We start from the raw sequence: 23,171 nt of genomic DNA, 5'->3' as shown, positions 1-23,171 counted from the left end.
AGGGCACAGAGGCTGCCAGGCCAACACAGAGTGCCCACATATGCATGCACACTTTGGATGGCAGTAGGAAACCAGAGGGCCCGGAGGAGACCCACACCAACATGGGGAGAGGATGCAATCACTATATAGTGGGGCTGAAAGATAGGTTTATAAAATCGAACAGAGATCACGATTTTAATAAACGTGATTTTACAAGTTATTCTATGGTGTGACTGATATTGCAACCAGATTGCAACCAGATTCTGCTCGATTGTTTAATGTCAGGGTTGCAGGCAGTAGAGAAGCAGCTGCAGTTACGCCACAGTGGGGAGAACGGGACCGGACAAAAGCATTTACTTTACTTGGCAGATGCTTTTATCCAATGCGACTTACAAGGAGACGACACCAGTAATTCTCATTCGGTTTCCATAGATTGGGAGTCATTTACACCCACCACAATGGGAATGTTGTTCTGATCATATCCGATGCCCAAATGTTGGTCATCACAAGTTTATCAGTGTGATAAATATAGTCTGACCAAGTCTCCCTAACTGTACCTGTTAGAGAGACTTGTATCAAACGGGCACAGAAACCGTATCATGAGGATAATAAACCTAGTCATCGTCCTCAGGGGTCACCTTGGGAGGTGATTTCTGGGGACAAAATGGGAAGACTGTTCACACCCAGAGTCTATTACCACTGACAGACAGAGGCGATCCAGCCCACATGGCAAATGAAATCAGAGCCTGCCAGGTCTGCCCAGACAATGTGTTTTTGTATTGGACACTGGAGTCGCCTTTTCTTTTTTTTGCAAGGTGGAAAGAATAACTAGGCAGAAGCAGGAGGGCACGAAGACAGAAGAGATCAGCAGGTTCACATTCACTCAACAGTAAACCAACTGCTGATTCAAGAAAAAATAAATCACCTGTGACACCACATTTTATTAATTTTTAACAGGTATTATTTTGCTGATTCAAACTAGACAATTAAATTCTGATTGGCAATTTACATCTTAGGATTGTGTACGAACAAAATACTAAGAAAATATGAACAAATGAGTAAATAAGTACAGGAATGGGTAAATAAATAAATGATAAATGAATACATTTATTTTACATTATCATATGGAAAGAATAGGTTTTATGAAGTTCATGACTAATCATTCACCACATGAGTTCGACCCATCCGATTGGACTAAAAAATTGTTTAAATTTAGCCTATACCCGTCCCGGAGGAGGAGCTGTATGCTGCAATGACTGTTGAAAATTGCTGTAATCTGATGGTGAATTCCGTGAACCGGCAGATGCAAAATTAAGTATCGATACCAGTGCTAACTTGTATCAAAATCTATACTACATTTTACTATCAATAAATAATGTTTAGTTTTTTTTTTACCACCCTATCGCATCTAGACCTGCACAAATGTTTAAACTGGCCAACACAGAGTACACATAAAACATCCCAAAACCACCTCACAATACAAACATTGTGAGAAGAGAACTATAGTATCTCTGTCCCCAGTATATGCGGTCCCCTCAAAATAACTAAAAACAAAGAAATTCATGTCTAAACTGCTCACAACAAAAGTGAGTACACCCCAATTGTGCTCAATAAGCCATTTTCCCTTCATGGTGTCATGCAACTCGTTAATGTTACAAGGAGTCAGATGTCAATGGGGAGCAAGTGTGTTAAAGTTTGTATTATGGCTCTCACACTCATATTCTTGCTCTAAATAAAAGATGGCCTGGGTTTTAAAGCAGCTTTCGGCCTGAACGAGTCACTTGCTGCGCTTTGCTCTGAAACCAATCATTTTCTATGGCTTGCGTAGCACAAGAGAAGTGCATCATGCAACTCTGAGGCCTTGTACGGTCAAGATTGAAATTTGTTGGAACTTTGAGAGTGCCGTGCGTCGTGATGCGTTTTTGCGTGTCCAGAGATCTACAACATGACATTAAGTGAATGTGAAAGCACATTGTACAGCACACGGTGCACACAACAAAATGTGTAGTCTGCTTTTAACAATCACCCTTGGTGAGCAGTGGGCAGCCATGACAGGCGCCCGGGAAGCAGTGTGTTGCGATGGTGCTTTGCTCAGTGGCACCTTGGCGGCTCAGGATTTGAACCGGCAACCTTCTGATTAAGGGGCTGCTTCCTTAACCCTGTCTTACCGGGAGTAGAAAACCATACATAATTTTTGCACTGAACCCCGCCTTTTTTGCAAGGAAGCACAAACTTGCAGGCTGGATTTGGTCTGAAAGCACCTTAAAACTATTTCCAACTGCCTGAAACTGAGCTACAGTATGTTGGCTGAGACCATACAAGGTGTCTAACATGCACCAGCTCTGTAATGTCATCATGGATGAATGGAACAAAATTCCAGCGGCAACCTGTGAAGCTCTAGTAAACTCCATGCACAAGAGAGTTAAGTGCTGGACAATAATGAGGTGGACACAAAACTTTGGGCACAAGTGACATTTTCATTTAGGGGTGAACGCACTTTTGTTGCCAGCAGGATAGACTTGGCTGTGTGTTTAGTTATGTTGAGGAGACAGGAAATTTACACCATTGTACAGCTTTACATTATATTTTTACTTTACACTATATCAAAGTACCATATACTCAGTGTTGTCCCAAGGAAGGGTATACAATATTTACAAAAATATATATTTTCCTTTTGTGAGACATAGTATCAAATGTATGTCATTAGAAACTTACCTCGAAAATAAACAGGATAGAGTCCAGCTCCTCCCGGTGAGATTTGTTCCCTGAAAGAAAAAAAAAAGAATAATAATTGAAATGGCCTGATATGCACGCCACACTGAATATTTCATATGGTGCCTGAAACACCTTCTGTCAACTCTGTCTATAGCCCCAAAGGCTATAACAGGGAATGTTGGGGATTTTGCATGGTACTGTGTGGTTCTGTGTACTGTGTTTAATGAGAAAAGACAGGACAACTTTGGGAGTAGCTGGTAAATTGGTAATGACAGGCTGAGGAGAAGAAAAACACTGATCATGTAATTACAGACAAAACCTGCAAGATACAAAGGCTAAATCTTAGGGCTTAAGCTAAATTTAATATTTGTGTTTGCATGATTTTTTTACAATCAGTATTTGTGCTTGGGAGGTATACAGAATGCTCTGAAAGTAGCTCTAGTGACACTTTGTTATCAGTCTGAAAACACTCCTTTTTGTTGATTTATTGAATCTGTAGGAATTCAAATGGTAATTTTTGACCGTTTAGTTAATGTCCAAACTAAAGGTTGTTATGCCTCTAACAATTTATCAGTTATCTTAAGGTAAATACTGTTTTCAGATACAACACTGGATTCTACTATTACACTAAGGGTAGTAGGATGGATTGACCTTCACCAATGCATGTTAAGAGAAACACAATGGTCCAGGATAACCGGAGGAAACTCTAAAGCTTCATTAACTTTGAATAAGAGGGCATGTGGGTTGATGCTGCGCAGGACATAATCACTCAGTTATGTCACAGCAAGCCAGGACAGAGTACCAGTTTAATAATTTAAGAGCTTGTGACTGCAACAGAGCAGGTATATTTGGCATGCTACCTCAAAGTGTAAATGTAAATGTCAAAGTGCTCAGCTGAGCAGTAGCAGACAGGATAATCCAAACGACTTTTTTTTTTGCTGTTGAAATTATATGTAACATGACTAGATTAAAATTTAAGTGACAAAACTGAGTGAGCACCTTTCATCATATAACTGTCTATGTAGCAAGTTAGTGATGCACCATAATTTCTAATTACAACCATTAACTAAATTAATATAATGGCAGGCAGTTGGTAAAAGTTAGTTAACTGACTGACAAAAAAAAAAAACCCTGTCAGCAAACAACATAATCCATTAGTTTGTCAGTGTCAGAAAAATTGTTGAAGGCATTAATAATCATAAATGTCTGCATTCAGAGAGAAACCATCAGCTCTACATAAGAGTCAGAAGATGGATGAACACAGTGTTTTTGTTCATTAATTTTTCAGAGTACAGCAGATGCCGTTTTAATTGTTTGGCTACTATGAGTCTTGTTCCAAAAAAAAAAAAAAAAAAAAAGAGCACTAGAGCGAAACACATCACAACTCCGGCAGGCCAAACCTGACACCACCTCTGGACACAGAACAGGGTGTGATTTCATGTCTAATAAATCATTTCAGATCTAGGCAAAAAAAAAAAAAAAGTACTCACCTTTTTGCTTTAAGTTACTTTCCAGTGTAATGAAATTTTCGTAAAAGATAAAATAAATCTGGGAGCAGTTGCTTTCAAAAAATGCCTTCAGCTCACACCTTTCAGAGTTATCTGCGGGGAAAAAAACGAAAGACAGACAAAACATGACAACTTGTACAGGAAAAACATTTATGGCACACAAATCCTCCAGCCCATAACTAGTCATAGTACTGCAATTAAATGGACAGGTTCTCAGCTAGAAGTTAAGTGGCAAAGGAAGACACCATGCATATCTGCCTATACTACTGAGAAAATTATTTTGTGTGAACAATGAAGAAGAGACTATAGGTTAGTCTCTAGGTTAAGGTTAGTTGACTGCATTGATTTAAAAGCAACCTTTTTTTGGTTGTAATATTGCTTCTTTTTTAATGCCATCAAAATGGACCAAAAGTTAACATACCGTATTAATATAGCACTTAAAAAGAACAAAGTAGCTGACCAAAGTGCTGTACATTAAAATGAAAAACTAAAATTGCCAGGGACAGGAAAGCACCACAAAAAACACTGCGCAAGAAAACTATATTAGAACCACCTCACACTGGGTTTAAAGCCAGGGTGTAAAAGTGAGTTTTCAAATGATATTTAATGCAGGGCCTGCCTGACACTGATTGGTAGGTCATAGCACAAACAATCCTGTAAAACAACATTTTTACAGGATTCAACAGAGACCTTTAACGGCACAGGTTCCTGAGAATTAAGAATGGAATTTAGCATGTAAAATGTAGGCATGGGAATTTCTAGATATTAGATTAGAATAGAATTTAGATCTAGCGACTTTCATAACGCCACCAGTGCTCAAGGGAAACCTGCAACCGATCTTTTCTCCATTTGCTCCTACACTCTCGTCTGATAGCACGATTAATGTCATTTAACCATGGTTAAACCAGCCTTGACTGTTGAGGTTTAAGTGGTGCTACCTGGTTCAGAGCATTTTGGCAATAGCTAATAGCTCCTCAGAGTTGCCAGACAGCGAGGATTGTAACGTCTGCTCACAAGTAAAAGTAGCGGCGGGATTTAAAAACACGGTGGAAGACGCTTCACGGGTTGAATAAATCAAATAACACAGGCTTATGATCTGAGAACGATGCATCTCCAATTTCCAGGTTACCTACTGATATCACACGTGTTAAAACAAGGTCCAGTGTATGCCCCGCTTCTGAGAGGGCCCATTCACAGATTGTTCCAGACTAAAAGAGTCCAGTAAGTCGTTGACCATGGGCTTGTCCTGGCAGCACACATGAACATTAAAATCTCCCACGATGATCACTTGATCGTATCTGGTCATGAAATCTGCCAGGAAGTTCGATCAATTCACATTAAAATTCTTTATTGAATTAAGGTGGTTGCTTAACCACCATAGAGAAGTCATATGGTAGTTCGACAAGAGCGTTGGGCTCACCAGGAGATATCCAGGTTTGTCAAGCAAAGAAAGTCCAGTTCATGTGAAGTAAAAAAAATAAAAAAAATTGAGAATGTAGGTTTTATTCGCCACTAAATGGTGTTTACTGAACCCAGCCTGACTGATGCCGGGACCAGCACAACAGCGTTGGAGGGAGAGCGCCAACTCCCCGTCAATGCCAGGGTGGACGGGATAAGCGCAGAGGTGTAAAGCCCTGTGGTGAACAGACCAGAGGAACAAGCCAGGAGAAGACTTGGCCTGGCATGGAATGGGGATGGTCCAGTCGTTGTTGGACCAGAAAGACCTTGGGTTGGCAAGAGAGGTTCATTCTCAGTTTCCCCAGCAGCCCACCGCGTTTCCCATGAGCTTGATGGCGCTTTCTCCAGCGGGATGGAGCTGAAGTTCGCCAGAGAAAGGTTGGTATTCCAGAGAAGAGCAGGAAAGGCCTGTTCTTCAGGGCCAGGCTGACTCCACTTTGCGGCAGATGCACAAAGTTTCCAAAGAGTTTGGTGGTTGTGAGTCAACGTATAGCACATGAAAACAAGACAAAAAAATAAAACACAGGCAAAAAGGGTAGCAATGTACGGCAGGCCACCAACACGGGTGCCATCTTGGTGCCATTAACGTGGGCAGTGGTGGCAGTTGCGGTTAAGGAAGCGGCCCCGTAATCAGAAGGTTGCCGGTTCGAAACCCAAACCGCCAAGGTGCCTAAATGAGGTGCCACGAAGCAAAGCACCGTCCCCACACACTGCTCCCTGGGTGCCAGTCATGGCTGCCCTCTGCTCACTCAGGGTGATGGCTTAAATGCAGAGGACAAATTTCACTGTGTGCACTGTATCACATTTGACAATCACTTCACTTTACTATTACTAGACAGTATAAGGGAAAGTTGCAATTAACCCAGCTGTAGTTGAAATAGGGAATCCCTAGATAAAGACGGAAACTGACAGTGAAGGAGTTTGAGGGCCAGTTCAGATCATTTTGTGCATATGGAGCCACGCGGCTCAGAAACGGGAGCAACTTGCTTGTGGCGTTTCAGCGTAGCACCTGCACCACAGATCGTGGAAATTAGATTAAAACATATACAGAACCGTGTTATATACCGTGTTTTTGGGGTGGTGATCTGAAAAATCTCTTTAAAAGATGCCAAAATTAATTATTGAGATAACGAAAAGACATTTTGCCTTTACAATTGTCAAAGACTGGAGAGTGTTTGATGAAAAAAAAAAAAAAGATTTTATGGTTTGCATAGATTTTAACAAGTAACAAAAACAAGCTTTAATCTTAATAATTAATCACAATTTATTCACTCCAAAATGTGTTGTTATTGACAGCCCTGGTTATTTGTTCATCTGAGAGAAAAGGCCCAAAGTCTTAGACCGACAGATCGGCATATCCAACACCACCCAGTCACTTCGTATCATCCGTACAAATCACGGAGCAAACGCTAGCTGTGTTCCCAAACATAAAGACATAAGCGGAACACGAAAGGAAGCAGCAAGCTAATCGTGCAATTAAGCTTTGCCTTCTGCTATGCATCTCTCACCTCTTTTAACAAAACACCAGACACAGCACGCCGCCTGGCCAGCCTCCAGAAGCTGGGCTGCCAGGCAGCTCTAAGGGAACACGGGCATTCAGAGCCAATTTGCACCAGCAGCGCAGACCAATTTACAGCAGTGCTCGGACAAAGATAAGCAGAGAGTCACACAAATCATTTTTTTCTGCTTCTAAATGCCAGGCAGAGCTTGGCTGGGGAGTGTATTACTAGACATTATAAATGAAATGAAGAAAGATTGGCATTTGTTCCTCGTTTAGGCTAATCTGATCTCAACTCTAAACTGCCATAGTAACTAATAAGCAGTATTGCAGCATTTAACAACAGTAAAATAAAGCAGTTTATTTTGAACATAGGTATTTGTCGGCTAAAAGCAAAGTAGGTGTCACTTTGGACAAGAAAAAAAAAAAAAAAAAAGTAATACAAAAACGCCATCTGTGCCTTCATGCAGTCTGAACAAACTGAAACAGGTTAAAATTTCCGCCCTCATGCTTTAAGAACGTTTTCCACTCGTGAAACATGATTCTCAACACAAGAAGGTATGCTAAATTCCATAAATGTAAGTATACAAATGTAAATTTATTATAATAAAAATGACAATAGTCTTCTCTCACCACCATAAAGTACTTGATGGCAACATAACAACGACAATTACAAAGACAATTAGATACTAGGCATTTATAAAGTTCCATTTATAAAACAAATACAGGGAAAGGATATGGTGTGGTACATGGAACGTTTGCTTAGCTGTCCCCTGGAGACCTGCTGACATTTGTACTAATCACCTGACATGGCCTGAGTGGGAACTGGGTCTACTGGATTGGCAGGCAGTGACCAGTCATGAAAAGACAGGTTACATCAAGTGTTTAAACCCCATTTCTCATGCAAGAACAAAGTCCAGCACTAACCCAGAACAGGGTGAGGACTTCCATGGGACAGTTGTGTCAGTCAGTCAATGTATCCCACAGGCTCACCACCACCCCTCAACTCAGCCACTGTCACTTGGTCCAAACATGGTCCAAAACCATCCAACTCAGCAATTTAGAGGATGTTTATATGAAAGTGTGCCAACTCCCTCACATGAATGATCCAGTTATGCAGGAAACAATGATATTGTAGAGGATAAAATTAGACATGCAGGCTGCAGAACATAACATGTTTATGTAAACAGTTTAAAAATGAACCTTCGCATGTGCTCCTGATAAATATTTCTGAAGTGTCGATTTTCGCCTCCCTGCTCCAGAGAGAGGAAAAGTGGTGACACCATGGGCGGAGTTCTTATCTGTGTGCCTCACATGCTCGCCGTTTCAACACTCCTCATTGTGTCGGGCCCTTCCTGCAAGTCAGGAAAGCATGTTGGTTCAAAGAGGAGTGGGTCCAATAACAGGCACATCCTCAGGCTGAGGGAAAGAGAAAGTGAGCAGCAACACTGAGGCTATATTCTCACGAGGTCAACACTGCTGATCTGTCGCTGCACCCTCTACTCAACAAATACCTCCACCCCAACCACCAACATGAGGGTGTTTGTGGTGGATACTGGTCTACTGGTACAAACCGCAAGGGTTTAACACTTCCCATTCCAGAAAAAACCACACAATTAACCGTAATTTCTTCAGCAGACTGGCACAAAGGCATTCGACTCTCTGACCTACAAAATCACACGAAAACACAGTAATTACTGGTCCATCAAGAGAGATCTAAAAAAAAAAAAAAAAAAAAAAACAGAAAGGAGGCCACGCTGGCATCACATATCCTTCTCTTGAGAGGTTTGTTCTCATGACAGGCTGTATGACAGGCTTGTTTGTGTGTGTGTGTTCCAACTGGATAGCTGATGCGTGTCAGTCAGAAAAGCTGACCAGAAATGACAGGATCACTTTGCTCTGGTGTTATGTCACAAGCCATCGTAGACCTGCCAGATTGCTCTCTGTAGCCGTCAAACATCCGTTTTTTCTCCCCACTACATTATCCTCCAGTAAAATCTGTGGAGCATGACGGTTGGAGCAGAGGATTTATGTCAGGGCCACCAAGAAAAATGTTCAGTCCTGTAAGGTACACCAATGCAAACTAAAAATATCGAAAGAATTTTAAGGTGAAAAAAAATGCACCTGCCAAGTGGCTGATGTCATTTAAGGACATTTTAATAGGCATAAATAATAACTCAGCCCAGCCGACGGTTTTAAGGTGGAGCCAGAAATATCAGCAGGAGGAGAGACCTTTGTGCTCAATTTGGTCACCTTGCTGACAAACAGTGAAAACCCGTTTTGTAGGTGAATGTTGATGCGTTGATATTACACAGAATAAGCAGAAAATGTGCCCTTGATATTGAAATCACCTTGATATTTAACCGAATCATCTACAAAGAGAGAGACACAGAAAAAAACGAGTTAAATGCAATATTAAGAGTAAGAGGTATGATGAGCTGTCCTTGCTCTCTGAGGAGACTTTGTTTAGAAAATCATTATTAAAATATGCCTTCTAGGTTTTTGGAAATATTTGCACACAAACATTGCAAACATCCCTCCTCTAAAAGACAAAGGCTAGCAAGCCAGTGTATTTATTTCTGTAAACCCAAGGAAAACACAGGCATATATTGTTAAGCACTGTTTGTAATGATCTTCAATCTCTCTCTCTCTATCTATCTCATATAAATATATATATTATATATATATTAGTGGTGGGCCGTTATCGGCGTTAATGTGCTGCGTTAACGTGAGACTCTTATCGGGCGATAAAAAAAAATATCGCCGTTTATCTATTCACAAAGTTGGGTTGGGAGCTGGGTCTATACTACGCAAGCTATTGTGCCGGAGTTAAATGGTTACACTAAATTTACAAGTAAGTTATTTCTTTCATTCTAATTTATGTACATATTAGGAATATTTTGCATGTGTGTTATTTTGTGAATATTTTTTTATGTTCTTTTAATACTGTATATTGTAGAGAGAGGTGCAGAAAGACGCGATGTGTGACGCGACCTTGCTTTTTGTACAGAATACACTTTGCACAGAAATCTCTTGGGTGTCAGCTCATCATTTGTGGTTCAAGAAACGAAATCAAAAAATTAGACAACGCAGAAGAAGAACCGACATGTCGTCAGTTACCATGGATCGACTAATATCACTGAAAATGCAGAGGTACTTGACCTTCACTCCAAAACAGACTGCTTGAGCAGCATCAGAACTGGTCAACAATAAAAGGAGGAACTGGGTGGATCATATCAATATCTAGCAATATCTTTACAGTCTATTCAGGGTTGCTGCTGCTCTTGTTGCACTTGGGTATATTTGCATAGTGATATGTAAGCCGGCACAAATTTCAGATACATTTGTGGCCTGTCAAATAAAGCAGCTTTATGACTTGTCCCACGTGAACAGGATGGGGCCAGGGACGAGCTTAGGAAGCAGAGCCTGTCAAGTACACAATGGGAGAGAGCGAGAGCAACAAAAAAAAAAAGCATACAAGGTGCTTCCAGATGTAGAGTCCAATGAGGGGGGTTAGCAGAAAAAGTCATAAACATGTGCTAGGAAGAAGTGGCATGGCATGAAGTCTTGAATCTGTCAAGAGGTTATGGAGACTCCGGTATCAAGTCTTCTTCTTCTATGTTCCCGTGGTACAGATGAATTGATAGGATTTCTCCTTGAATAGGAGAAACATCACAAATCAGACGGCAGTATAGCGAAGACAAGTGGAAAAGACTACACTTTTTAAAAAGGCACTAGTGGCAGCAGTGACTTTTGACCACGTGAAATCGAGGTTAATGATTAATCCACAGTGGCCAGACGGGCTGACATGCCTGCAATTACATTATGCAATTCACAAGAAGCCTTTTAAGGCAAATCATTCTAGGGTGCCTGGCAACAGGCGTTTTTTTTTTTTTTTTGCTGGCGCTTTCCAGCTGAGATCCCTGGCTCATTCTAAACCTATGCCAAAATGAGCTGCTCCTTCAACTGCCACCAAACAACAAGCTGAACAATGATAAACCAGGAGCTAATGTCAGCCATCGATATTTCTTACCCACTGTTGGCAGGATCATTGGCTTGTGATCGAAGAAGAAAAAAACGAATCATACTATGAGCAGTTGACACAACATATAATTAGTCACCATTGGCCAGTTCCGTTATCCAGGATCCACGCACACTGTGTTCAACATATCCATATGGAGCAATAGACTTGCAGTCACCACTCCGAAAGAGCTTAAGATTATAATCAGTGAACAATAAATTATCACATATAATATTGCACTTGCAGTTGTAGTTGCAGACACGAAAACCTTGAATCAGTTTATATGGGGACAGTTGAATGGTCTGTTCTGTGTAGTACACAGCTGAGGAAGAAATGCCTAGTAAATGCAGCCTAGTCGACCGCTTCTACCCTCACACCTTCTCCTGCATTACCTTTCACAGGTATTATATATACACACTTTGAACACATCATTTTACAAAATACAAACACCAGGTGTGGGCAGTTGCGGACATGAAAACCATGAATCAGTTTTAATAGTTGCAGCTTCACCATACTTGAAGCTCCCAGAACGGAATCCAGGCAGCTTAACCACAGACAGACTGACACAAACTGGAGACTGACACTTGTTCCCGAGGTCACTCTCAAACAGCTTTGTCAATGAGCCTGTGAAGTCAAGCTGAGAGGGCTGTCTGTGCCAGCATTCTTTACTAGCACCTTGGGAAAAAGTGGTGCCAAGGTGCTGAACAAACAGCAAATGGACTTAAACCAGGAAAAAGAAAGTGGGTATGTAGATGGGAATAAATAGAATCATAGATCGACCAGGACTACTTTCAACACATCAAGCACTACAGAATGTCAGAATAAGGTAGAAAAGGTCCATCCAGGATCGTATTACTGCACAGTTTTTGGTGAAGACTTCCATTGGCTGGGGGCATTCAAGAGCAAATAAATTAAACAGCTTAATATTTTTTAAACACATTTCCAGCAATCATGCTCCCTCTTCCCGAAACATTGCCAGACACAGTAAAAAAAAAAAATCTCATAGGTTTTGTATTGTTCCTGCTGAGCTGTTCAACAGGAAACTTGCTAAATGTCTTGCCTTGCAGCAGAAGATTGATTCCTTCCTTTTTTTTTTTTTGTATAAATACATGGGAACACAGCTAAAGCAAGTGACTGGTGTAACGGTTGAAACTGGGAGTGGCAACTCACAAAACAGTTATGTGGAAGCAGGTCTTGCAGTACGAAGCAGCAGCCACAGTCGCGGACATACACCCTAGTCATGGCAGTGCTAATAACGCCCAGAGTCGCCCAACCAGTACTGCTCCCACACTACGCCCAGCTTGAGATAAAGGACCTGACAGCTCCACTGTCAGCAAGGATAGTCCAACCTCATAAATGTTTTTTTAGAACCTCTCATTTCAGCTACTGCATAAAATACTTCACACATTCCTTCATCAAATGCATATAAGATGATGCTTATCTAAACACTTTATTCGAACTGGTAGTAAAAGTCAATGGTGTCCTCATCTTTTACATAAATACATAAAGCAAGAAAGAGCTGCTTGGTAGTTATCTGGTGTGTAAATAATTTCTGATCTTAATTAACCAGTTTTAAATAAGAGAACATGGACATACCATACTTCTTCATATTGAATTTTTAAAACCTATTAAATTCCCACACACTGCTGCCCGGGCGCCTTTCATGGCTACCCACTGCTCATTAAGTGTGATTGGTTAAATGCAGAGGACACGTTTCATTGTGTGCACCGGTTGCTGCGCATTGCAATGACAAAACAATCATAAGACGAAAATCAAATCCATAAGAATGCCTTACACTGGTGAAAAAGCCCCATGCTTATCATGTAATGGCTGGAAATTATGCCCTCAAAAATAATGATTCCTCTGCAAAGTACAAACAACCAGGAAACTACCTTTCAGGCTTTTAAAAGGAACCATGAACCACATAAATCCAACCAATAAAACCGTTCACTAATGATCCAATGAGATATTTAGTTACAGTTATCACCTTTTATAAGATAATTTAATTGTGGATAACAGTGATGGCAATTGAATAATTTTGCTGTTTTTTCGCTACATGCATTGAAGAATAACTAGGTAAATATAAGTGTTTAATTATTACCCACATAATTGTCTTGTGTTTATGCATGACTGTAAATTGATCGCTAAAATGCAGGTAAACAGCAATGGCCATTCATTCAGGCTGACTATTTTCTCCAAGCTGCAGGTATCCAGACAGAGAAATGTGGATGCAAATTTTATGCAAAGTTGTTGTGTCCTGCCACGGCTTCATAGTTGGCGGCCACCACCACTCCCTCTGTGTCTGCCAAGGTTCTCCAGAATTTCTCCCTCTCTCCTACTTTGCCCAGTACTATGCAGTGTCTCTCCCCTTACCTATGGTTAGCTGCAGGAACCCTAACCTGCTCTAAACACTCAACCTTGAGAGTTTCATTGGCTAGACGACATGGACCACAGTTGGAGTGTCAACAGAACCTTGAGCAGGAAGCAGTCGATGGGTTATAAGGGGGACAGTTGAATGGTCTGTTGTGTAGTACACAGCTGGTGAAGAAATGCCAGGTAGAGGCAGCCTAGTCGACCACTTCTACCCACACGGCTGCGCCAACTCCACCTTCTCTTGCATTACATTTCACAGACATTATATATACACACTTTGGTGATGGTTCCATATGTATCCACACTATACTGAATTTATTAATCAACAAAATAGTAACGAGAAAAATGTTTCAGTTTGTCAAAAGTTTTGTACAAAAAACATTAAACACTTTACCTCCTCACCCATTTTTCAGTTGTCAAGTATGGTAGTCATCTGGCCCCTTTTATTGTATTTGCATTCTGTGTGAGCATCATCCCTCTTTTACAGTCCATTGAGCTTATTATTAAACCCCTCCTGTTCACCGCCTTGTAGACTAACAAAAGCTGCATAAAAAAAAAACACGTATCGGGAACTCTCTTGTGCATCCAGCATTCCCCGTACACTTCAAAGAATGTGTGAAATAGGCCACGCTGTAAGGTGGATGGCAAATTTACTGCAGTTCTGCAGAATTTCAAATCATTCACCGCACCTCTGTCACTTTGCTTTTCATAAAGCAACTAATTTTCGGGAAGCATCCTTTCAGTCAATTAGAAAAATGTAGGTAAAATCCATGCCCTTAAAAAAACTACGGAACAGCAAAGCTGTTTCAATTATAAATACATCATAAATATAAAAATGCTGAAAAATGTCTGAATAAAAAAAACAGTATGGTGCACTATGCATGATTGAGGAGGATTCCTCATGGACACCAGGCCTGGAAAGACTGTGAATGGAAATGGTCCCTGAGACCCTCTGGTTAACCTCTGCCCCACAATCTTACTGAAGAGAGTAATATGCTATTTACTATGCTCTGAAAGAGACATACTTTGACAATAGTCAATAGAAATTTACATCTGCGCCACTGTACCAAAAATTTGTAGCAGCCTGTTCAAATACATAGAAACACTGGCAACAGTGTTGATCCATTACTGCGGTCCAATGATGTGTCATGTCTGCAGGGTCTAGACAAAAAGGGTGTCTACAAGATCTGGTTTACCATCACTGGTGTGTAAGGATGGGGGAGGTGTTGTGTGATCAGGTGGTCTGCTGATTACCAAAGGCAGTCCTGGGCATGCACACACAAACAAAGTGGCTTCCAGTGTGTCCTTCTCATTTGACTCAAGCGCTTAGTCACAGAAATATTGTACTCTAATTATAATTATAAATATGATGAAATAGGATAGAGTAATTTGCTAAATCAAGCATTTCTTGTGTAATTGTTATACAAATTGAACCAATGTATGTTGTTAATCAGGACATTATGTGCATAAAAACATTTTGCTATTAAGAACATTGTAATGAACATCAATTTTTAACAACACTGGCCTATTACAACACCCTGAATAAACAAATAAGATAGGCAATTGTTTCTAACGGTAATTCAGCATTCCTGTTCTGCAGTTTCAGGATATTAGAATAATTTAAGGACTATTTTCCACTAGTGATTTCTTCATAATAGGAAGACATGAATGACTTTCCCTCCAAAAAGTTGTGTTAATAATAAATGGAATAAGAAGATAAAAGATGCAAGTGTTTCTGACATGGAGGGTGTGTTTTTATTAAAGCTATAGAGTCAGTTCTCATTTCCTATCCACACTGGAATAAGGCAGTAAGAGCAGGGTTTCTGCAGGTTTAAGGGAGCCAAATTTAAGACTTTTTAAGACCACCTTCATCAAATGTAAGACCCTTAATCTGCATAGTCAACTATAGATCAGAAATTCATTGACTATCATTTACAGATTAAACAGATTAAAATGATTGACATCTGCCCGTAACATGGCATGATCGGTTAACAGACTGAAGCGAAATTGATCAGTGGGTCTCAGTTTAGTCAGTTGGTTAACTTAGAGAGATATAATGTCACTTCATAAATCTTTTTGCGTTCATGAAATTGCACAATCTGATATGGCAATTGCGCGAAACTGGAAGTGTGCAATGTGCCGTGACCAGCGGATTAATCCTTCCTCTGATGAATAATACAATATCACGTAATAAAGGTGCAATGAAAAAAATAAAGGAAACAAATTGGTCACTGCATAAACAGGCTAAAGGAGGTGTCTTATCTGTCTTTGGGCATATGGTGACCTAACAACGAGCTAGGAAGTTGTGGACAAACTCCCTTAGCCTGTGACCTCTGGTCTTGACATTAAACCAGTCTGGAGTCAGCAGGAAACCCAGTGACAGACTGTCCAAACATGTGATTCTGCAAAGTTCAAGAGGTTGAGGTCATTTTGGTTTACTGTAATACTTTAGCATATGAGCAAAACATGTGCAAGAAATTCAAAGCTATAAATAAATCAGCATGTTACATGATAATAAATTTTAGTAAACTAAAACCAGTGAGATCATGTTAGATGGAAATCATTCAAAATTGAAGGCCCTCTGAACAGATTTTTTTTTTTTTTGCTTTTATAAAAGGTCTTAGTGGTCCCTTAATACTGTATCTGAAATATCTTTCTGAAATTCAGCCTTGGTGCAGAATTACAGCCACTTTTAGCCAGTCACACAATGAGATTTCCCCAGGATGCACCTTTCGGTGTCTGTAGCTTCAAATGATAAAGAGTAGGAGAGAGGCAGGACAAGGAGGTGAGCGGCCTATAGAAGTGAGCAGGCTTTCGTGGTAATGACATCATCAACACCATTCACCAACCAGAAGTATCAGCGAGCAACTGCAATGCTTCGCACGTTTGAAAGCCATGACGATCAGTGGAGATAATGTATCACAATGTGAATTTTTCATTATAGGGGACCAATGGTACTGCAATACTGGAAATTATGTGCAGGCTCCACAACTCCCTTGTCAAGGCTTTGACCCAAAAATGACAAGAAACTGGTGGTGCAGTCTGCCACCACAAGGGATAATGGGCAGCTCATTTACAAAAAGAAAGAAAAAAATAATAAAGCATACACCACATATAAAGTTAACAGAACTGTAATTCACTGCCAGTTCATTTTTTTGTATAATGTTTAGATCTGTCATGTAATAGGTCAATCAGAAAAGGCTCAATACGAAACAAGCTGAAAGAGGACACATAGTCCCCTGGCATTTGATTATCCTCCCATGGTTCTATGCAGGGACAAAGGCAGTCGTCTGGCCAAGTTCAAACTACAATCACAACCTGAGGAAACTGCATGGAATCCCACCAAAACTGGTACTAAGTGGAACTGGAACCAACTGGACTCCCCTGTCAAAGTTCTAGTCTCGTCCTCTATTCTAGTTTCCAGGATCACTTTATCAAATGTAAATTCTTTTAATATTGTTTTCCAAGCATTTCTGCTGGGTTAGCACATCTTCTCTTCTCATTATCTTAAATCAGATTCTCATGGTGCTCATTTCTTTCATTTCCTCTGACATTGCCAAAACAACATGCTTGTTTTGAAGCAAATAAAAGCACAGTTGGCTCGGTTGTGCAGGCTAATAGCAGCCCTGCTGGAAAAACAGCATGTAATGTTCAACAGCGAATGTCATAGAAACTGGAGTTAGAGGGGGAAACATGAAGATCACAGGGCTCTGAATACAAACTTGGCCCCTGGGATGTTGAATAGGAGCTGCCCTGGAATCCAGAACACAGTAGTTGACAAGATCTGTGAGTATTCACAAGACCATCTACAGTTCCTGACAAAAGTCTTGTCGCTTGTGTACAAATTGACCTCAAGTGCCGCCAAAATATATTTCTAATCAACATATTTTTAAAAGAAATGGCTCATTTTATTCCCAACAGCTTTTGTAATAATGTTTCAGTGCAAAACAAAACTGTCCAAAAGAATACTAATTTTCAAAGCTTGGTAAAGTCCGTTGAGTCAATTTTTGCAAAGACATAAGTGTTGTCGCCTTGTCATATGAACGTTACCTGTGACTAATAATGGATCAATTAGGTGTCAGGTGTGTATAAAAAGAAGCCCAGTAAACTAGACCTTCACATCAACTGCAACTAGACCTCTGCAAACATGCCTGAGATTCACCCTGAGGCTAAAGTGTTGATTATCAAGAGGCTGAAGACCAGATCCACTGCTGATGTGGCAGACACCTGTAAAAAATGTAAAAAAAACATTTGAAGAGACTGGAGACATTTGACAAGCGCAGGTCAGGCAGACCCCGCAAGACAACTGCTTGAGAGGACTGTTTTTGGCTTGAAAATCCAAGGCCAGCCCATTTTCCACTGCAGCAGAGCTCCACGAGACCTGGTCATCGGAAGTCCCTGTGTCAACCAGAACAGTTTGTTGGATTCTGCCACGAAATGGCCTCCATGGTCAAATCAGTGCCCAGTAGCCAGCATTAAACAAAAGACAATGGCCCACAGCCTGCTAAAAGGAAAAGTGTCAGCAGATGGATTTTTTTTTTTTCCAGATGAATCTTCTTTTGAATTACACCACAGTCGCCACAAAATATTGCAGGAGACCTACTGGAGCCAACATGGATCCAAGATTCACCCAGAAAACAGTGAAGTTTGGTGGTGGAAAAATCATGGTCTGGGGTTACATCCAGTATGGAGGTGTGCGAGAGATCTGCAGGGTGGAAGGCAACATCAATAGTCTGAACTGCCAAGAAATCTTAGCTATCAGAATTTGGCCTCTTACCTACCATAAAAGAGGCCAGATTCTGCATCACGTTCTACTATCTCCATATCAAAAAGATCCTCAAGGCGAAGATCAAGATGCTCCAGGATTGGATAGCCCAGTCACCTGACATGAACATCATTGAGCATGTGTGGGGTATGATGAAAGAGGAAGCATGGAAGATGAGACCAAAAAGTACTGATGAACTCTGAGAGGCATGCAAAACTGCTTTCTTTGCTATTCCTGATGACGACAATAAATTGTATGAATCCTTGCCAAAACGCATGGATGCAGTCCTTCAAGCTCATGGAAGTCATACAATATATTTAATTCAGATCTCACAGTATTTGCTGTAAATTTGTTCAATTTCTGTAAAGGCGACCACATTTTTGTCTTGCCAAAATTTGACCTTTCTGTCTTGATTAAATGATGAAACTTTTTCAGTAAAAATAATTAATTTCAATTGATTAATTAAAAGTCAGGTTAATAGCAGGTGTTTCTACAAAATAGATAAACAACAAGACTTGTCAGGGACTGTATGTGTGCACATCATACTAGAAAGGGATGAACTTATACAAACACATAGCAACAGAACTACAAGGCAATGGTGTTCACGCTACCAAAAACTAGAAATTGACACAACATATCCTAAAATAATCTCAATTGACAGCTAGGTAAGGAACGGACCATCAATACTAGAACTTCCTATTTTTAGCCTGCTAAGAAGTCATTGGTTCTCTTTTCCTTGTGCAAGGAAATGCAAACAACTCATTCATATTTGTTTATTTCTGATAAATGATAGTTTGTCTGCAATTATCAGAGCTAATATTTTAATTATAAAAAAGATCTGCATATGGTAGTAACTTGTACAGAAGGGACTACAGAAGGGGTGGAAGTAGCCTAGTGGGTAACACACTATATAATGTATATTAATAACTGAGCTTAGGTTACTTTCATATTCACATAGACAATATAAAGAAACTTGAGGTATTTTACAGGGCTTAATACTTTGTCTTTGTCGTTTCATCATGCCAACACATAATGTGCTGTAGGGATTTCATGTACAATGCAAATGCAACATCTGCAAATGCAACAAAATTCGGTATTTTAGGGCATTCTGAAAGCATCCAAAAGGTGAACGAAATAGTACAAGCTCAGTTTCGCCTCGTTCTTATAATAAAGGTTTAAATGGCAGCACGTTCCACCTTACAATACCTGCGTCCGTCATCTGCCCACAACACCTAAGCCGTTCAATTGTTCGTTTGAATCACTTAAGAGATGCGCTCGGAAACCGAAGGCCGAGAGACTCCGCGCTCCCTCACAAGAGGCAGCCGACGGCGAAACGCGCACGGAACGGATCCGCAAACGGCGTGACAGCATTGTTCCGCCGCAGCAGCTGCTTTCATTCTGACGCTAGCTTTTAAAAATGCTACCGCTACGCGGCTAGCGAGCAGCGCTAGCCGGCTGGCTACGGCTAAACTGCCGCTAGCTGGTAAACAACATCCGTCCCCCTGCGTGGCGGCGGCGGCGGCGCTAACACGCGACGAGCCCGTTTCGTCCGGGCTTAAACTCGCTTTTTTTTATCTTTGGACAAAGGCGCTAGCGGCTAGCACAGGTGCCTGAGGGAGAAGCGCCGGCCAGCGCCGTTCCGCTCGGCGGCTAGCCATCAAAGCACCCCCCCCCCGCGCTGTCACATCCACTCACCTAACAGCGAGCGCAGGTGCTTCAGCCGGGTCAGCACGTCCTTCTTTGGGTCCAGAACTTTCTGTGTAGATTTCTTGACGTCCCCATAGCCCCTTCGAGTGAACATTCCGCTGTAGAAGGCAATTTTGCAGGCTAAACTCACCCCCGCTTGACCATTCAGCCGGGTTCGCGTGTGCCACTGCGTGCCCCGCGAATGCTCTGTGATTGCTGGGTAAACTTGCCCTGTGGGCGAGTCTCCTCCTCGTCGTGGGTGTGTAAACACGGAAGCGCACCGAGCTGGTGACGTAGGCTCTGCCTGGCCACGCCCCCACAAAACGCAGGTTGCTTATTCAAGATTCAAGATTGGTTTATTGTCAGTACAACAGTAGACACAGTATACCGTGTATTGAAATAATGTTTCACACAGACCCCCATAGTGCATACTTCATAAAAGAAAGAAAAATATATACAGTACAGGCCAAAAGTTGGACACACCTTCTCATTCAATGTGTTTTTTTAGTTTCATGACCATTTACGTTGGTAGATTCTCACTGAAGGCATCAAAACTATGAACAAGCACATGTGGAGTTATGTTCTTAACAAAAAGTGGAGACCTGGCCTCCACAGTCACTGGACCTGAACCCAATCGAGATGGTTTGGGGTGAGCTGGACCGCAGAGTGAAGGCAAAGGGGCCAACAAGTGCTAAACACCTCTGGGAACTCCTTCACGACTGTTGGAAAACCATTTCAGGTGACGACCTCTTGAAGCTCATCGAGAGAATGCCAAGAGTGTGCAAAGCAGTAATCTGAGGAAAGGGGTGGATATTTTGAAGAAATTAGAATATAAAACATGTTTTCATTTCACCTTTTTTTGTTAAGTATATAACTCCACACGTGTTCATTCATAGTTTTGATGCCTTCAGTGAGAATCTACCAATGTAAATGGTCATGAAAATAAAGAAAACTCATTGAATGAGAAGGTGTGTCCAAATGTTTGGCCTGTACTGTATGTTTATACCGGTACACACTAAACTAAACTTAAGACTAGAACATAACTACTGTACCTCTATGAAAGAAAAGCAAAACTTTTCTGTACAATGAACAGGACAAACAGTACAACATCGTGTAGGATGTTTAAAAGTGGAAATAATTATTTTTTCAAAAATAATTATTGTTTCTTATTAATTGTTGCCTCACGAAACATCAGCGTTTGATTGCGACCCATTCTATTATTTGCTGTTATATTCACGGAAACATGTCTGCGTGCCAGTGCAATCCGATTGTTCCTTCATGAATTAAGCTGAAATAGCACAATTACCTTGTTCTAAAAGTCTGGTCTACCTTTAAGCAGGTTTTGTAGCTTTACTTAGAACACATTAGAACCAGAATCCAATTAATTGTTCAAACTTGTACATTTTCCCCTCAGTAGAGACACATTAGTGAGATGAAATTGGAATTTGCCAAATGCACAGACAGATACATGCAGACACATCTTACACATCATACAATGTGTACATTCATGCAATGCAGGGTTCCATACCAAGGCCTTCTTTGCAGCAAATCTAGGAACTGTTTGCATGCTTGGTTATTCGATCTCCTTGTACTTAAAGGGATGCACCCATATACGCGTGCAGAATATAGTAGGAGGGGCTGAGTTCATATAAAATATTGCACATTTCCAACACCTAGCAAGAGAACTGCATAGACATTGTGTAGACTGAAGGGACTTCCCACTATTATCTCGTTAGACAGCTAGTTAAGGAGTGTATTTGATCAGTTCTAGCACTTCATATTTTTTATATTGCTACTCAGCAATTGGTTCTCTTTTCTGTCCTTTTGATTATGTATCCTAACAGCAACGTTTTAGTTTATTTCTGATTTTTTAATAATAGATTTTGACCATTTGACCGGAATCCACATTCATAATGGAAGTCATTTTCTTTATTGAAGCAGTGACATGAATTCACTGTAGTATAAGAAACCGGTTCGTTTTCATCTCTGGCCCTGTAAACAAAATGCATGCAGATGCATGCAGACACACCTTGTATTTCGATGACACACATAAATTCATGTAGTGCAGATCTCCATAGTGTTCTACTTCACAGATTAGTGCACCAGACATCATGTCAATTGCTCATCACAAACATTTAATTAATCAAGTTTGATATCAGGCCAAAATGTCACATTATTTCTTAAAAACATTTGAGCTATAATTAACTAAACTGCACAGTACACCTCTCCTTTGAGACATATTTGGCTGGGAACCTTTTCATATCATACCGGGAATATTAAAATATTTAGCGTTTATGGGTTTACGGGCATTAAGATTTCATTGTCTACTCACTATGCTCACTACTGTTATATTTTTACCTGAAGACCTTTAAAATGAATAATTGCATCACATTCTCACTGCAGTTCAGCAATAAATACATATGTTTCTGGTACATAAAAACAATAAATTCATTGTTTTACTCATCAACAACACAAACGGTTCAGCACAGCTGAGATGCACAGTGCATCATTGTTTGGAAAACGATGTGGTGCATTATAGCGCCATCTAGTATTAAAAAGGTGTGTTACTTATTCCGGTGTGAAAGCTCAAATGTATTCAAATCACCTGGGTCACATGTTTTATTATCCTGAAGTAATAATGCTCACTTTGTACACAAGCAGGTGCATAAATAAGATGAGCAGATCAGTTTGCATATCAATCAACAGTTTAATGTAACAGGTGAAATACACACGTGTATGTATAGATGTTTTAAAATGATGTGCATTCAGATGATTTAAGTGCATTACAATGTATTAAAATACATTTTTTAAAATGACGGTCACTGAAAAACAATAATATTCGATCCTGCCAACATTTACCGCCGACCAAAATTACATTGCATCTTGAGTTATCTTCTCCCCTCCACTGTAAAATAGATAAGGGCTCTGCATAAAGACTGTTCTAGACTTGTGTGCATGCACCCTGCTGGATAGCCATAGATAAAGGGCAGCGGTTCATTACGGCACTTTCCTTTGCCCCAGGCAGGCCCTCTCCCCATCCATTTACTTGATCTGTTAACTGGAAGCTTTCACTGCACCGATGAAGAAATCTAATTTTATGGCAGACAGGCCTCCTGCGGTGTAAGTGAACGAAAGGTTAGGCTGTGTTAAGGCGATTTCAGCTTCCTG

General features: G+C 40.6%; 1 protein-coding gene across 8 annotated transcripts in view; it reads right to left on the bottom strand.

Moving 5' to 3' along the window:
* Positions 1-20,266, bottom strand: part of ralgapa2 (Ral GTPase activating protein catalytic subunit alpha 2) — a 90,824-nt gene extending 70,558 nt beyond the window's left edge. For all 8 annotated transcript variants that reach the window (XM_028969605.1, XM_028969632.1, XM_028969654.1 and 5 more), the window contains exons 1-3: positions 20,013-20,266; positions 4,185-4,295; positions 2,695-2,744 (exon numbers count right to left, since the gene is read on the bottom strand). In XM_028969605.1, the coding sequence (XP_028825438.1) occupies positions 2,695-2,744; positions 4,185-4,295; positions 20,013-20,118 (267 nt within the window). In that variant the 5' untranslated portion in view covers positions 20,119-20,266. The remainder of the gene's footprint in view (positions 1-2,694; positions 2,745-4,184; positions 4,296-20,012) is intronic.
* Positions 20,267-23,171: the final 2,905 nt, after the last annotated feature.

Source organism: Denticeps clupeoides, chromosome 1 (assembly GCF_900700375.1).
Source record: "Denticeps clupeoides chromosome 1, fDenClu1.1, whole genome shotgun sequence".
Lineage (NCBI taxonomy): Eukaryota > Metazoa > Chordata > Actinopteri > Clupeiformes > Denticipitidae > Denticeps > Denticeps clupeoides.
The sequence above is the reverse complement of the archived record's forward strand: the minus strand, read 5'-3'. Positions and strand labels throughout refer to the sequence as shown.